The following is a 17,637-nucleotide window of genomic DNA, read 5'->3' on the forward strand; positions in this document are numbered from 1 at the left end:
AAAGAGGTGAAATTCAAATGCCAAAGGTCAGAGGTCAGAAGTAGTCACATTTTTCTGGCTGTCAAAGACTGACTTTTGGAGGTAGGGCACAGAGGAGAAGTAAATCATATTTTTAAAGTCTATACTCAAACTGTAGCATATTATGTCCTTGCTATATTGGCCTACACAGTTACAACACAATATGGTCAGCTATAATCCAAATACACCATTGAGTATCACAGCAAAAACAGACTGCCGACAGAGGCATTTACTCTGGATTCTCGGTACGCTGAGCAACTATTCTGTCTACCAGATGTTTTGATAAGCAAAACCATGATTTCAAATTAGACCCAAAAATTTTCGTGTGTGCACTAATCAATCAGCGATTTCTGCGGGGCATGATTGTGGAAGCAAATCACTTAAGATCCCCATAAAACAGGATAAATCTAAGATAAAATGAATTGGGAGTCCATATGTAAATGTTTTGTAAAAATGAAAATATATATAGTCATCATGCTTATAATTAGCAACTGTATTGTCACTGTGGCCTTAGTAAGAAAACTCCTCTAAGGCAACTTTTAAGTATGGCAGGTCTGCATTAGATTTAGGAGTGGAGATTTAATGGGGTTGGGGTAAATTTTAGATGACCTAATGAAATATCATCAGTTTCAATGATTTTGAATGGAATCTAAAAGCATGTGGCCCTACCAGTCACAGATGCCTAAAAAGAGCTTCTGCATTAAGTAGAAGGTAAAGTAAGACATTCAAGAAGTCATTCCGAGCTGACAAATTTTATGGTCTGAAGTGTACATGGACTGCATTTTATCAATTCTAGGATGCATATTTTTCCACGTTTTCACAAACCTAAAAGCATCTGAAAATTGCTATCTGCCAGGTGGCAGTCCTGCTGCTGTTGTCATAGCTTGCACAGAAGCATCAAAATTTGCAGAACTGCTGTCAGCAGCTCGGAAAAATTCCAGGAATAAGAGTGGAGCAATCTTTTAAGGAATGTTGTGTCACCGAGGTTTTGACAGCATAGAATATGATATTGTGTGGAAAAACAAAGACATCAAACCCTGAGTCCAAAAGTGATCCAGAACAATTAAATCCAATGTGGGCTGGTTTGAAGAATACCTTAGCCCTGGGTTTCTCACTATTGGTACAACTGACATTTTGAGCCAAATAATTCTTTTTTGGTGGGGGGAGAATGGATAAGAGGGGGGCCGGGGGGCAGCAGGAGGTGAGGACTGTCACGTGCATTACAGAATGTTAAACAGCATCCCTGGCCTCCATCCACTAGATGCCAATAACATTTGACAAATTTTAACAACCAAAAATATCTCCAAACATTGTCAAATGCCCCCTGGGGATCAAATGCTCTCCCAGCTGAGAACCACTGCCTTAATCAATTTATTTTGCTTACTTTTTCCTTCTTATGAATATACATATGTTTTTAAAAATTCAAAATTAGTGTTAATGAATTGTTTCAATAAGAAAATTCTAAGAGATAAAGTATTGTGTTAAAACTTGCAGCAATATATTTCATAGGGTACACCAAATACACTAAAATCTTAAAATCAGGGGCATGCAAAGAAATTCAGCCACCCAGCATCCGTTCCCCCTCCTTATGGAATGCTCATCATGATTTCCTGCTGGGGAACTATTTCCTCACCACACACAGTTTTAGAAACATCCAGTTCTCCCCTTGCTAATGGTTTTCTAAGTCTTCCATTTGTTTCTTTTGAGCTATATATCCTTTATGCTCCTAAAAATTTCCTTGCTTTCTAAGCTAATCGGAGTTAAATTTCAGTCTTCCAACTAAATAAATCTAACTGAAACAAAGTACTTATTTCAACTATGTTGATAGAAGACATTTTGGAATATTTCCCTGCCATAAAATTCACCAACCTGTTTAAAATTGTACTACTTTTCCTCACCACTCACCACATATGTAGAGTGACTAGATATGTGGATGAAACAAGAATTGTTAAAACTGTGTCATGGGGTATGGGGATTCACTATACTATATTTTTCATGGAGCTTTAAAATTTCCATTTAAATGCCGGGCACGGTGGCTCATGCCTGTAATCCCAGCACTTTGGGAGGCTAAGGCAGGTGGATCACAAGGTCAGAAGTTCAAGACCAGTCTGGCCAATATGGTGAAACCCCGTCTCTACTAAAAATACAAAAAAATTAGCCGGGTATGGTGGCGGGCGCCTGTAATCCCAGCTACTCGGGAGGCTGAGGCAGGAGAATTGCTTGAACCCCAGAGGTGGAGGTTGCAGTGAGCTGAGATCACACCACTGTACTCCAGCCTAGGTGACAGAGCGAGACTCCATCTCAAAAAAAAACAAAAAACAAACAAAAAATTTCCATTTAAAAAGGGTTACAATGATAATAGATATTCTATAAAGAAAAATATCACAATCGAAATTAATTCCAAAGTCCTTCTCGAACAAGTTTCTTCAAAACGTACGTACGTAGATGCGTATGTCCAGATATGAAGTGCTTGAGAAATGGTCAACAGGTTTGTGTGCATTTGGAGGGAAAAGAGAAAACTTGGCACGCAGGGTATATACCATATGAGTAACAGTACAAAGGCAAGAGGAGCTATTTTCTAAAACTGCCTATAAATCTCGATTCAATTCAGGCAACACATACAATAACGTATACATGTTCTGTGACTCCAAAAAGTTGCTGCTAAAAGACTGCACACAAAACTTTCTTAATGCTGTTTCTGAAGTTTCTTCTCTGGTAGAAAAAAAGAAAGAAAAATATAGCTATTGATTCTCCTAAGAACTATCATATAGATGAACACACATTTTTTGCCAAGATTTGACAGCTGAAGTTTTCATGAAGGAGGCTTCAAACAAAACTTTTTTTAAAAAAGAAAAAATAATACAAAGGCTGTACCACCCTCTGCTCTCCTTAAAGGTGACAGAAAATAAATTCTTTATCAATAGTCATTTGTCCAGGTTACAGCTAGGCTGCCCACCCCATTCCACCTGAGATATGAAATTGGCTTTCACTGGCACCTTTTATTCATCTCATCTGCCCTTTCCCTTTCATGAGCCAAGGCAGAGCAAATGGAAGCTGAATAATGAAGAAGAAGAAAAAAAAAAAAAACCCACAGTGAGTTATTTTAACAAAAAGCCTGCACCATATGGAGAGAAGGGAAGACCAAAACAAAACAAAAAAAAAATCCTATGTGAAATATAATAAGCAAACTGAATATGAGAATCTAACCAAAAAACCCCTATTAAAATAAAACTCAATTAAAAATAACAAAATTTCAAAGACAAGAAATTCTACCGTAACATATTGATTCTCTTTTTTTAAAAATTGATTCTGAATTTTTTTGGAATATTTAAACTTCACTATCTAATTACATAGTCTATCAACCTAACCCAATTAAATAATTATAAAGCACTGCATGGGAAACTGTGGAAATATACAGAGACCTTTCTGGCAGTACTAATTAAATCTTGATTTTTTAAATTGTAAGTCATAAGCCTTCTCTATTTCCTAAGAAAATGGCAGTCTTAATCAAAAATTCATATTCTGTTCTGTATATTTTGTGTAAACTGGGAGTTAGTTTGTCAAAAGAAATATTAAATAATAATTTTTCACAACCCTCATTTTAAAGATGAAATACTTAAGGCTCAAAGAGGTTAAATTATATGGTGAAGGTCCTATGGCCAGTGAGGACTACAATCCAATTCAAAGGTTCCTTACCTCTAGATCTCTCAAGCAAAATAGTTGGGCGGTTCAAAACAAAACAAATACAAACTAAGCACCTGCTCAGTGGCAAGCATGTGTTTGGTGCTCACAGTAAAAAGACATTCACATGATCATGTAATCATAATTCTCTAAGCTATGTGCAAACTCCAGAAATAGTACAGATGGGAAGCACTTTATCTTAGATTAAAATGTTTTCCCATCTTTTTATGAATAAGTACCTACTCTAAAACTTCAAAAAGTAGTATTTTTAAAAAATGCTTTTTTAAAATCCTTTCATGGTGTTTTTTTCAGTGGATAGCTCGTCAACATCTTTTTGAATCAGCACACAGGGCTATAACTGATGGTCTAGTGTTCCATTGCAGGCATGTACCATAATTAATTCAGCCAGTCCTCCAGGATGGTCGGTTTGGATTGCTTCCAACTTTCTACTGTTACAAAAACACTCCAATGAACATTCTTTTAGCTGTCGTTAGTAGTATTAATAATAGCAACAATCAGATGGAAGTGTGTGCAGAGGAAAAAATCTCGAGCAATAAAATGTTAAAAAGTGGTTAACTTCAGAGGATGGAAACAGGATTTTTATTTCCAACCTTACTTATGTCTGTAACATCCTAATTTTTTTACGTGAACAGAATAATAATTAGTGCTATTTGTTAATCCAGGCACTATGTATCACACATGATATTCATCATGAGCCAAAATATTTACTTTAGTGCCTGTAGCAGGCAATATAATTTTCAATCATGAATACATTTGCTGATCGACTGGGAAATTCCTGGAGAATACTCAAAAACTCCTTCTCACATATTGAGAAAACACGGCTCAATATTCAAGCAACCAATACAAGAGATATAATGGTAATTCACAGTCAGCTTTGGGAAGCAGGTAACCCAAGGCTCTAAGAGGCACAATCTAAAACCGAAAACGGCCAAGTTCATGTGTTCAGCACATTCTGAAGTTCAGTCATACACAAATAATGAGACTTATCACAATCATTCTTCTCTAAAAATACTGGTAAATATGACAAAACCCACCAAAACCTCTCTCCGATACCACAAAACTCACCGTTTCTGATCTTCAGATTCTTTCTTGGCTTGCTCCAATGCCAGCTCCTCAGCTACTCTTCTTTTCAATTCTTCATCAGAAACTAGAATCGATAAAGAGCAGAAGGAGATAAAATAGGTGACTTCTTAAAAATAAAAGCAAGAAAATACTCAGGAAAGCCCGGCTGAGACTAGATTTGAACAGGCAAAGTTCTGCCAAGTGGCCAGCGTCTCCTTGGAACTTCTCAAGCACTGTGGAAAAGGCCAATTAGTGCACTTCAGGAGTAATTTAATCAAGAGTTCCCTAGTGACCTAGATTTCCACTCCTGCCAAAATTTATAACAAACTCAAGGAACTGCTTACTGTACAGTGGGGACTGAGTCAGTAAGGACCAATTCTTTAAGATGATGTCCTAACATTAAAGTCTGACAACGGTGTGTAAGGAGAGGAGACGCTGTAAGAAAGGGACTTTGGAGAAGAAAATGACAAAAAAAAAATCTTCTCATTTCAATAATTAAACACCTAACAAAATCATGTACTACAAAGAGCAAATCATTTATAGTTACATTCACTTTTCCATTATTTATGAAAAAAGCCATTTGTCATTTATGAAAATTTTGAAACCCTATTTTTTGGAATACATGTCATTCAAATTCAAGTGCCAGCAACTGGAGAGAGACAGAGAAGAGTGCTGATAACACAGCTGGAGCCTTCTAAATACCTGGTGACTGGATTTGAAACATCTGGTCTTTCCAATTAGAAGACTGTGTATGGTATGTTTTGTAAAGTTTCTTACAGCTATGATGGTAAATAAAATGGACAAATTTCACACACTTCTTTAAGAGGCTTCCACAAGAAATAAACAAAGACTAACTCCTCTTCACTACAGACCTACTACCCAAAATTACGAACAAGAAAGCACCAGAAGCACTTAGGAGGATCTAGGAATATCCACAGAACCTAAGGTCTTTTTTGGTTTTTTTTTCTTTGTTTGTTTGTTGAGACAGAGTCTCGCTCTGTTGCCCAGGCTGGAGTGCAGTGGCACGATCTTAGCTCACTGTGACCTCCGCCTCCTGGGTTCAAGCAATTCTCCTGCCTCAGCCTCCCGAGTAGCTGGGATTACAGACATGTGCCACCACACCTAGCTAATTTTTTGTATTTTTAGTAGAGATGGCGTTTCATCATGTTAGCCAGGAGGGTCTCAATCTCCTGACCTCATGATCCGCCCACCTTGGCCTCCCAAAGTGCTGGGATTACAGGCGTAAGCCACCACGCCTGGCCAGGACCTAAGTTTTATTTCAAATAGTTGAGCCTATTAGATGGAAAACTAGACAGCAGTGTCTCTTTCGATAACCTCGACATTATAAATGCTTAGTCCCACAGCATATGCAAAAATATTATTTACAATAGGATATGCAAAAGCCCTTTTAAATATTTCATTGGCATGAGGCAATAACAAAGAAGATACATGAAAGATCAGAAGGATGACTTCCCTTAGCTGAGGACTATCAGACTGCAACAGCAGCATCCAGTGATACCATCAAAAAGCTAAAAAGCCCTCAGAATGGGAGAAAATATCTGCAAGTCATTAGCTGACAAGGGACTCATATCCAGAGTATGCACGTATATAGGATATACAATATATAAAGAACTCTTATAGACAAATAATAAAAAGACAACTCAATTAAAATGGGCAAAGGCTATAAATAGGTATTTCTCCAAAGAAGATATATAAATAGCCAATAAGTACATAAAAAGTTGTTCAACAGCATTAGTCATTAGGAAAATGCAAATCAAAATCATAATGATATGCCATTTCAAACCCACCATAATAAAAAAGACAAACAATAACAAGTGTTGGTGAAGATGTAAAGAAATTGGAATCCTCACACATTGCTTGTGGGAATGCAAAATGGCTCAGCCACTGTGGAAAACAGTTTGGCAATTTCTCAAAATGCTAAAGAGTTACCATATAACCCAGCAATTCTAATTTTAGGTACTATATATACTCAAGAAAATTTGAAAACATGTCTGTACAAAAACTCATACATGAGTATTTACAGTGACATTATTCACAACATCCCAAAGCTAAACACAACCTAAGTGCCTAGCAACTGATGAATGGACAAACAAAATGTGGTATATCCATTCGATATAATATTATTCAGCCATAAAAAGTAATGAACTACTGATACATGCTACAACATGATGAATCTTGAAAACACTATGCTAAGTGAAAGAAGTCAGACATGAAAGGTCACCTGCTATATCCATTCATGTGAAATGTCCAGAATAGAAAAGTCCATAGACACAGAAAGTAGATTAGTAGTTCCCTGCAGTAGGAGAAAGCAGAAAATAGAGAATGACAGCTAATGGGTATGGAATTATGGAATTTCTTTTTAAGATATTGAAAATATTCTTTTTTTTTTTTTTGAGACTGAGTCTTGCTCTGTTGCCCAGGTTGGAGTGCAGTGCCGTGATCTTGGCTCACTGCAACCTCCGCCTCCTGGGTTCAAGTGATTCTCCTGCCTCAGCCTCCCGAGTAGCTGGGATTACAGGCATGCGCCACCATGCCCAGCTAATTTGTGTTATTTTTGGTAGAGACGGGGTTTCACCATGTTGGCCAGGCTGGTCTCGAACTCCTGACCTCAGGTGATCTGTCCACCTCGACCACCCAAAGTGCTGGGATTACAGGCATGAGCCACCATGCCCAGACGAAAATATTCTAAAACTAGATTGTGTGATGGTTGCACAACTCTATAAATATACTATAAACCACTGAACTGCACACTCTGAATGGATGAATATTATGATATGCTAAATGTAACTTAATAAGTTGTGAGAGAGAGAAAGAGAGAGAGAGGGAGAAAGAAAGAAATGAAGAGAAGGAAGGAAGGGAGGGAGGGAGGCGGGGAGAGGAAGGGGAAAGAAAAGAATAAAAAGAACACTGTACAGGGAATCAGGGAATAGAGGAAAAACTATTTAATGTCTAATCCCACCATGGCCATCAACAATCTAGGGGAACTTTGGGAAAGGTATTAACCTCTCTGGGCAGTAAGAGAACAACCTTTTCTCAAATGGGTGTTTAGGGACCCTTCCAACTGTATACTATGCTTCTGTTTTGCCTCTCTCCTACTTCATAGTCTATACAGCATGAGAAAAATATAAGCCTCTACTTTGAAGGGGTCAAACAAAACCTAGGAAACCCCTAGAACAGAATTCTGTTTGCATTCAGGCAAGTATTAGAGCTCTTTATGAAAGTATGAAAGATTTTTAAACGATGCAAATAAAAGCAGAGAAATTTCAGGCAGTAAGAGCTCCACAAAAAGTCCAAATAGTCTGCTTTTCAACTAGCCAAATTTTGGATAAATCAGTTAATCTAACTGAATTTTAGTTTCCCCACCTAAAAATATGACATATGGGTACACCTGTTAGCTATGAAATTCTAGACTATAGACTTCACAAGGTAATGATTTTCATACTTTCATCTACTTCTCATAAAAAAGTAAAACAACCTGACACTAAAATTTTTCAAGTTGCATACAACCAGTAGCTCCATTTGTAGCAAAAACTGAAATAAATATTTAACATAATTAGTATGATTGATCATACCAGTTAGTATCAACTCACAGTCAAATGGTATATGTAAAATCATGCTGCCTCTCCTAGATTACTTCAAGTTACAACAGCAAGATACTTCTCAGGCAAAATTCAACAGGATTCTCAATCAAAATTCAATTTAATTTAACTCAATTAAAACTAGGCTTCTGTAAAACCTCAGGGAGTAACTATGATGCACTGGGGTCAGTGTTCTAAGTAAACCAATAAAATTGTATCACATCTTTCTTATTGTTGTCTTGGGTTTTTTGTCTGTTTGTGCTTATGGCTTCAATGTTTCTCCCCTTCAAAACTCACATTGAAACTTAATCCCCACTGTGGCAGTATTGAGAGGTGGGGCCCTTAAGAGGTGAGACTGGGACATAAGGGTTCATGAATGGGTTAATCCATGCATGGATTAATGGTTTATCATGATAGTGGGACTGGTACCTTAAAAAGAAGAAGAAGGCCAGGTGCGGTGGCTCACGCCTATAATCCCAACACTCTGAGAGGCTGAGGTGGGCAGATCATGAGGTCAGGAGTTTGAGACCAGCCTGACCAACATGGTGAAACCCTGTCTCTACTACAAATACAAAAATTAGCCAGACATGGTGGTGCACACCTGTAATCCCAGCTACTCAGGAGGCTGGGGCAGGAGAATCACTTGAACTCAGGAGGCGGAGGTTGCAGTGAGCCAAGATCACATCACTGCACTCCGGCCTGGGCGACAGAGTAAGACTCCATCTCAAAAAAAAAAAGAAAAGAAAAAGAAGAGAGAGCTGGACTAGCATACTGCATGACCTAGGGATTCTACAGGAGTCCCCACCAGTAAGAAGACCCACACCATATGCAGCCCTTCAACCTTGGACTTCAAAGCCTCCATAACATTAAGTAACAAATTTCTTTTCCTTATAAATTATCCAGTTTTACGTATTCTGTTATAAGCAACAGAAAACAGATTAAGCAGTTTGGTTTTTCCAGCTTTATTAAGGTATAATTGACAAATAGAATCATATATATTCAAGGTGAACTATGTGATGATTTGATATGAATCATGTAATGATTACCACAAATATATCGAGCACCACACAGTTACCATCAGGGTGGGGAACACTGGGGACACTTAAAATTTGTTCTCTTATGAAATTTCAAGTAAAAAATATTATTAACTAAAGTCACCATCTTATAACTGAAAGCTTGTACTCTTTGATCAACATCTCCCTATTTCCCCATCCCACATCCCCTGGTAATCACTCTTTTACTCTGCTTCCTAGAGCTCAACTTTTTTAGATTCCACATATAGGTAAGAACATACAGTATTTGTCTTTCTGTGTCTGGCTTATTTCACTTGGCACAATGTCATATCTTCATAGTGCACTTTATGCCTATGACATAGGGATGTCTTCCTACCAGAGGAAAAGCTCAAATCAGCAGCGAACTGTTTATTCCAGTGTGATCAAACGGTGACCAGCTGGGTGGATAGGCACGAAGCCATGCGGGTGAGAATGTGGAGAGGAAGTGGTTTGGGGTGAAGAAAATGCAGACTGGAGGCTTGCTGTTTCCTTCTCTACCCCCTTCTCCCTACTATCGTCAGCCCTGCCACTTGCTGTGGGGTGAGGTGAGAAAGAGATACAGATTACAGGTGGCATCGTCCAGGCAGGCCATGAGAGGAGAGAAAAACGTGGGAAGAGGACAACGACAGCAATGAAAGGGACAGGAACACTCCCATGGCCACTGAAAAAGACATGTCCAAGTGACCAGCTGGTTGACATCACTTTTGGTCCATAAAGGAGCCAAAGCACAGCTGTCTTTCTAATGCCCTACCTATTTCCAGAAAAGGAAAAAAAAAAAAAAATCACTACTTTTGGGTCAAGTCCAAGGTCACAACTGAAAAAGTAATTACCTTAGCTACAAATGAGAAGTTAAAATAACAGAAAATAAAAACATGACCTAGCATAAAGAGTTTGAAATCTAAAATAGCAAATCAAAGCACAGCCAGGAAAATAAGCCAGTGAGGTAATGGGTTCTGAGCACATCTAAGCTTCATGGTATTTGTTTTTAAATCAATAGAATACATAAAGCAATACTGTATTTCTTCTGATAAGTCTGACCCAAAGTGCATGAGGGAAAAAGATACAGCATTTGGAGACCACTATTTAAAATGGCCTTTCTGAAAACACTCTTTTCAGCTCCCAGGATCTGAACATTTTCTCAAATAAAACTGTTATTAAACTAAAAGGTCAGTGTTTCAGGAAGGGCTAGTTTAAGAGAAGCACAAGAAAGGCCAACTTTGCCTATTAGCACAGTGAGTTTCCAAGCAAATCTTTGGGAACTGGCAAAGTTTGTGAAATGAGAAAAGGAGTAAAAACAAAAAAATGTTCAAGCAATATAAATCCCATTTGCCATGGAAATTTGCAAAACTATTTCAAGTTCAGTAAGTATGGTTCCATGGCTTTTATATACACACATACTCTCCTTTTAGAAATGTGTTAAGACAAAAGAATGTTTTCTTTCCATACTTGTATAGTCTGTACTTTTTAAAATTCTTCTCAGAAACCATTTTAATTTCTTTCTCAATGGTGAATGTATCTTAAAGAACACAAACACTGGCATTTTGTCAATTAGTTATAGATATAAACACTGATCATAAAACATGTCAGAAAAAGCCAAGCATTGCAATTGCTTAGTTCTAGCAAGTGTGGCTCTAAACCATTTACTTGAAACCATTACTGAAAGTAATAAATACTTGGATGATTGAAAGCAGCTCTGGATTCCTAACAAATTTTTGTTTGTCTTTACTAAACAATATTCTAAACAAATGCTTTGGCTAGTCCAAGGGTCTTCTTTAAGGTTTGCCTAGGAATCTTTTGACCCACTTAGCCACCAAAATTTCTGGGCTATAAATTTGAGTTCAGGATCAAATAAGAAAGTCCAAGATTCCTAAACTTATACTTGATCCTGAGTATTCTTAGGAAATGTGAGGAAATTCTTATTCCTCAAAGAAAGTGTAACATAAGTTCAGTACACATCACCTGTCTTCTATGTGACAGGTGATGCTCAAATTCCTGTGTTTACCGAAACTGGTTAAACTAAAGATATGAAGGGAGGGAATGGTACGGGGAGACATAATTATACATTTTAGATAGATCCTTGAATGGTGAATAGAAATGACTCCAAAAGATGGAAGGACTTGATGAACTCATCAACCATGAAAAACAGAAGACTGAAAATGCAACCATGATCTGAAATATACATAGATTCCCTGAACCTCAAGGAACATACTAATTTCCTTTGTAACTTTTCCCACTTGTAATTCCCCTTTACTTCTTTTTTTTTTTTTTTTTTTGCATAATCCTTCACTATAATTCCCTCCCCAATTACAGTATTTCTTAAACAATCTCTTTAAGTTGCTTAATAAAAGTTATACCTTGCTTCTTAGAGAAATATCAGTTCCTTTGGGATTTTTCCTTTAATGTATTTTTCTTTCTGGTTTCACCATTTGCTGATATAGGTCATGGCCAATTTTGTAAAGTCTATTATTTTCATGTGCTAGTTTAAACACACTAAAGAGAAACCATGAAGATCTTCCAAGAGAACAAAATAAATATATGTACCTGCATAATATAAGCAGCAGATTTCAGATAAAGACTCTGATTCTCCCAGGATTGAGATAGTTGAGCAAAAAGTTATACCATAAGATATAACCAAATTAAATTTTCAGCTCCATAGAAATACTCATTAATCTTATAATTTCAATAAATTCATTAAAATGAAGAGCAATTATTGTTTAAGAAAATAATAATCAAAGCATCCATGCAATCAATGAAATACAACACCAAGTATATTAGAGCTAAATGACTAACAGCATAGGTTACAGGATAAATCTTGTCCTGCTCCTTATCTTCTAAAAGCTACAGGGTTTGATTGGAAGAAGAGCCAAAAGATGACTAGGATAAATCTCAAGAGTTAGAAATAAACATGTTTATTATCCATTTGTGGCACCATTTAGTTGGCAGACAAATAAACCTGATTTAAACCATGCACACAGAGAATATAGGTATATTCAGCTGACAGTTACCTTCACCATCCTATAAGGAGAATGCATCTTAAGAGTGCCTTCAAAACAAATGCCATCTGTCTACTACCTGGCAGGGGTAACTGTGGCTACTTATGCATTAAAGTTAATGAAGATGGTAGAATGAAAGTTCCACACTGCACATTCATAATCATAAATACTGTACCAGAAGGCAGTGTTAGGAAGAGTTTGGCAACCTGAACATCAACAGCATCAAGTTAATGGCTTATTTTGTAGCATTATCACTCCATCAGGATGTATATACCTTTGTAAATTTCTCATCTGAATGGCATATTATGCAAATAATGTTCATTTTATTGTTTGCTTCACAATAAGCACCCATAGAAACTAGCTCCATGTTCCATTCCATGTAGGAAAGAAAACATCAATACTGGGCTATAGCCGTATAGCAAGAGATAAGCTCGTAATTCATATTCTACAGTTTAGACATCTTAAGTAGACAATTCCTAAAACCCGTATTGAGAATCAGATATATCTAGTATTTCATGTCTTAATATTCTGAATAATAGTTGCAAGATCTCACACAGCCTCCAGGAAAATAAGATCTATAATTTAAATTAAAAAATAATAATTACCTTTGGATATTGCTTTCTGATACATAGCTTAATTTTTTTGTTTCAAAAATGATTATATTTTGTTCACTGGAGATAAAACTATAATACAGTGTTAACTCTCCAAACTAAATGAAGTACAGAAACCACCCAAGCCCTTTTCCATTTCACGCAAATGGTCCTGTGTGGCCAAATTTAAAGGTTTCTTCAGGAGTCATGAAATGCATAGAGAACCAAGCTGGAAATGAAAGGTAGTGGCCACCACAACCACTAAGCTTCTGCTCCTGGAATCTCCTTTACAAAAAATCTGGAGCCGTCGCTAATGACAGTGTGTTGTTTACAAAGGAGAGAAGAGCAGGTATTCATTACAACTTTAATGCACTGGCTATGAAGTTTGAGTTTCAATGCTGAAGCTCAGTTTTCTGTGCTCTGATCAACGATATGAAGTTATTTTTGTTTTCTCTAAATGTTTTTTTCCAAATCAAGTCTGAATCAAGTTTGATTCCAAATTAGGTGAATCAATCAATTTGTACATCCACACTGATGTAATCCTACACTAGGCTTCATGAGAGATGAAGACATATAAGATGATCTCTACCATTAAGGAGATTACAGTCTGAGTCAGTAAAATTGTACTATTGAGGTTCAGTATTAAGGAAACTTACCAAGGTCAGCTATAGTTAAGGATGTGGAACTTGAGCAGGTAGATGAAAAGGAAACCAAACAAAACTTGTTTGTAAAAACAGAAGGGTAAATTAGGCTAAACTGCAGGGAGTCTTGGAAACTACCAAGGACTTTGGATAAGAAATATTAAGAAATAGGGCATCCCAGACAGTTGGGAAAAAATGACAATAATACAATGAAATAGAGTGTTAGGATGGGAAATTTAATCTGGTAAAGATTTGCAGGTAAACTGGGAGGGAATGCATAAGGCAACCAGTGGTTCTCAAAGTGTAACCCCACCTTTCCCTCAATGTAGCAGCCTCTTCTGGGAACTTGTTAGAGATGCAAATTATTCAGCCCCACCTCAGACTTAAGGAATCCAACACCCTGGGGATGAGGTCCAACCTTCTGTGTGTTATCAAGCCTCCAGGTGATGCTGATGCACACTGAAGTTTGACAGCCGCTGGCAAAAGGTGAGGAGGGCTTAAAGTAGGAGACTGGCTGTGAAGATACAGTCTAAGATTCAAGATTTTTCATGGGGAAAAAATGATCACCTGAGACTGACTGAGAAATGAAAGAAAAAGTCAAAGGTGCACCCATGCCAGAAAATTAATACCCATGATGGTCAATTAAGTAAAGAAGGAGAGGCTGTTTGGAGAAGAAAGATAATGAGTTAAGGCATATTCAATTGAAGGTAATGGTAGAATCACCACATGGAATTGTAGGCAATTAGATACTTGAACCTGAAACTGATATTTGATTTGAGACTTGGCTCAACATGCTGATTTGGGAATGGCTATTACAGATTTGAGCTCAGTGAATTCTACCGGAAAAAAAAAAAAAAAAAATATATATATATATATATATATATATGCGTCAAAAATACATATAAAGAAAAAAAAGCAAAAGGCTAAGGGATAGGCCTTAAAAATTCATCAGATGAGGGAAGGGAGTGAGAGAGGAACATCATTAGGGGCAAAGAAGAAATGGAATGGAAAGGAAGAAATAAACCAAGATAGCAAGTGTAGGAATGATAAAGAGATTTCATCTTATGTGCCAATTCCGATCAACTGGCAGTAGCTGCCTGAGTTGCTGTATGGAGAAGGACTCTGAGGCCAAGTCCAGGTTCAGTGAACTAATGTCTACTCCAGGCACAGGAGGGAGATCTGGCAGCATGGCTTACAATTACCTATCATCCCATGGAGTGCATGGAAATCACACAGCATAAGCCTCCAATCAGTGGGAGGAGAACAATGGAAGGCAGCAATTACAGGCCTCCCTTCAACACGTTTCAGAAATGAAACAAGAAGGAAAGAAGTGGAAGAATTATAAATAAAAGGTGTTTTTCACAAATAGTGGATTCTGTACATATTTGAAGGGCAGCCATAATCAATAATCTGTAATTAAGTTATACTGACGAATGGTAGTTGTTGTTTCTCAAAAGGAATTTAGAGAATAAAACATACAATTACTCAGGAAGATCTGCTTGTTTAATATACAGTAACGCAAACCAATTAATATATATTATATTCTAGTCTACTTTCCTAATTACCATCCTGATGCGGGGCTCATAGCACATTTTTATAAAAAGAATATTTCATAACAGTAAAAGAAGAGTGGACAAGCCTTTTCATGTGCTAAAAAGCTTTAACCAAGACGAATATCCTTACCTAAATAGTTTGCTTTGGTATCAGAAAGTCAAACACCACTCCAATACTTAGGTTCATAAATCAATCTTCCCTCTTCTTTTTATTGAGATGGAGTTTCACTCTTGGTTGCCCAGGCTGGAGTACAGTGGCGCGATCTCAGCTCACTGCAACCTCCGCCTCCCAGGTTCAAGCGATTCTCCTGTCTCAGCCTCCCTAGTAGCTGGGATTACAGGCGCCCACCACCACGCCTGGCTAATTTTTTTGTATTTTTAGTAGAGACAGGGTTTCACCATGTTGGTCAGACTGGTCTCGAACTCCTGACCTCAGGTGATCCACCCGCCTCAGCCTCCCAAAGTGCTGGGATTACAGGCATGCCACTGCGTCCAGCCCAATCTTCCCTCTTCTTATTGTTATGAAGTAGAGTGTACTTTTTAGCAATATAACTGTTATTTAATCCCCAAATTCATTATACACTAATAAACCTTCCTAAATTCAACTAAGATATTTAATTCTTTAAACTCTGACCAACACTATTTTCTAAGCGAGACTTAACCTTTGCATGTGTAATCAAAGCACAAGGAAAATAAAAGATTTAAAAGTATGAAAATAAAATCTATCTTCTAATCCACCTAACTTTCTATAGCCCTGGGAACTCAGCTAACCCCAACCTCAAGACTTTTCTTCTTCTGAATGAAAAGAAAATTCATGACCCAATTACAGTCTTTTTATAAGGAAGAAAAGTAAAGTCCTATTCTTAGACACTGGCCTACTACTAGACAGTAGAAATAGTGAGAGAATCACATATAGTCAAACCTCTGGGCTTCAGTGGCTTCATTTACAGCCCATTAAGGGTGAGGATGCAAAAAAGGACCTATTTAAGACACTAGCTAACCACTGCAGAACAATGGCCTCTCCTGGGAAGTTTTAAATAAAGCAATTCAGATTTTACACCCATGCTTAATTCATATTTTATTTATGAGAGTTCAAATATATTAAAACAGTGAGGCAGCATAAGACATATTGGTATAAGATATTTCATTAAACTATAGTGCAATATCCTGAGTTTGTTTTTTATTTAACTCACATTGTGATAATTAGATCACCTTCGTTTGTGAAGTCAGATTATAATACCTATAGCCGTTATCTTTCCCTTCACCTAAAGTAACAAATCTCCACTCAATGCTAGAAAACATCATTTCAATGTATTCATAAGTAGTCATATAATCTCTAATAAAACAAAAACAATTCTATGTGAAGCACTGTGGAAACTCTGTAACTTAGTCCATCACAGCTGATTTCACCATCTTTAAAACACAAGAATGTGCACAAGGATTTCAAGACCAAAGCATTGTGCTGCCTTTAACTTAAATTCAAGAATGTACTTAACCTTTTTTCTAAAAGTAAAATAAATTATTCGTGGTAAAGTTAGCCTGAAAGGAACAGTAAAAAACATTTATTATGATTACATTCCTAACGATCTCCTTAATACCAGTACTATATAGAGAAAAGTGATGGAATTCCTTCTTATCTAGCATTTCATTTTTGTAATTTACACCATGTGCTATGTAAGGTTTCAGGGTGTAAATCCTTCAGAATACCTGGGACTACATAAAATAGCAATGAAAAAGACGCGCCTCCATTCAGACCAGTGGTTCTCATTCTTATCAGACCCAACTCTGCTTTTTTATAGCAAATCTATTTTGCAATGCTCCCTTCACTATCCTGAAATGAAACTGATTATAATCTGACCAAGAAAAGTAATCAATATAATGCCCTAAGTGTAATATTTAAATAAAACAAGCTAATTTATAATAAAATAATGGCATCTCATTATGTAAACGTTCAAACATAACTACCCTAGCAGACATAATAAAACAGTCTGAATCTTGAGTTTGTGTGCTAAATCATCACAAATGCAAAAGCTATTGTTATACAGTAGTTGCACTCTTGGAAAATTCAGTATACTTTAAAACCATGCAAAACATACTTTCTGTTTATATATAAAACAACTAAGTTCTCGGCCAGGTAAATAGGTTTTCAGCTCCATGAATCTCTGATGGGACATTCAGAAGTTGGAGGGCACAGGACAATTCTTGGAGATGGGAAACTACCCCCAGGCACTGCTAGCCATGAAGATCCCTCCCCGTGCCACTAAACACCACAGCTTCCCTCAAATTCCTAAAGTGCCTGAAGTGGTGCCGTACTCCTCAAGTGGGGTACTACTCAAACACTTTCTAAAGTGGTACAGTATTGCCCCACCACTGTGCACCATTGTTTTAGACAGGGCTAAAATATTCACCCTGATAAATGAAAAAAAG

The 17,637-nt window shown here is 37.1% G+C and overlaps 1 protein-coding gene across 2 annotated transcripts in view; it reads right to left on the minus strand.

Annotated features, from left to right (window-relative positions):
• Positions 1–17,637, minus strand: part of CHCHD3 (coiled-coil-helix-coiled-coil-helix domain containing 3) — a 298,494-nt gene that overhangs the window by 232,114 nt on the left and 48,743 nt on the right. For both annotated transcript variants that reach the window (XM_001137124.6, XM_001136966.6), the window contains exon 3: positions 4,786–4,867. In XM_001137124.6, coding sequence (XP_001137124.1) covers positions 4,786–4,867 — 82 coding nt within the window. The remainder of the gene's footprint in view (positions 1–4,785; positions 4,868–17,637) is intronic.

Source organism: Pan troglodytes, chromosome 6, assembly GCF_028858775.2.
Source record: "Pan troglodytes isolate AG18354 chromosome 6, NHGRI_mPanTro3-v2.0_pri, whole genome shotgun sequence".
Classification (NCBI taxonomy): Eukaryota; Metazoa; Chordata; class Mammalia; order Primates; family Hominidae; genus Pan; species Pan troglodytes.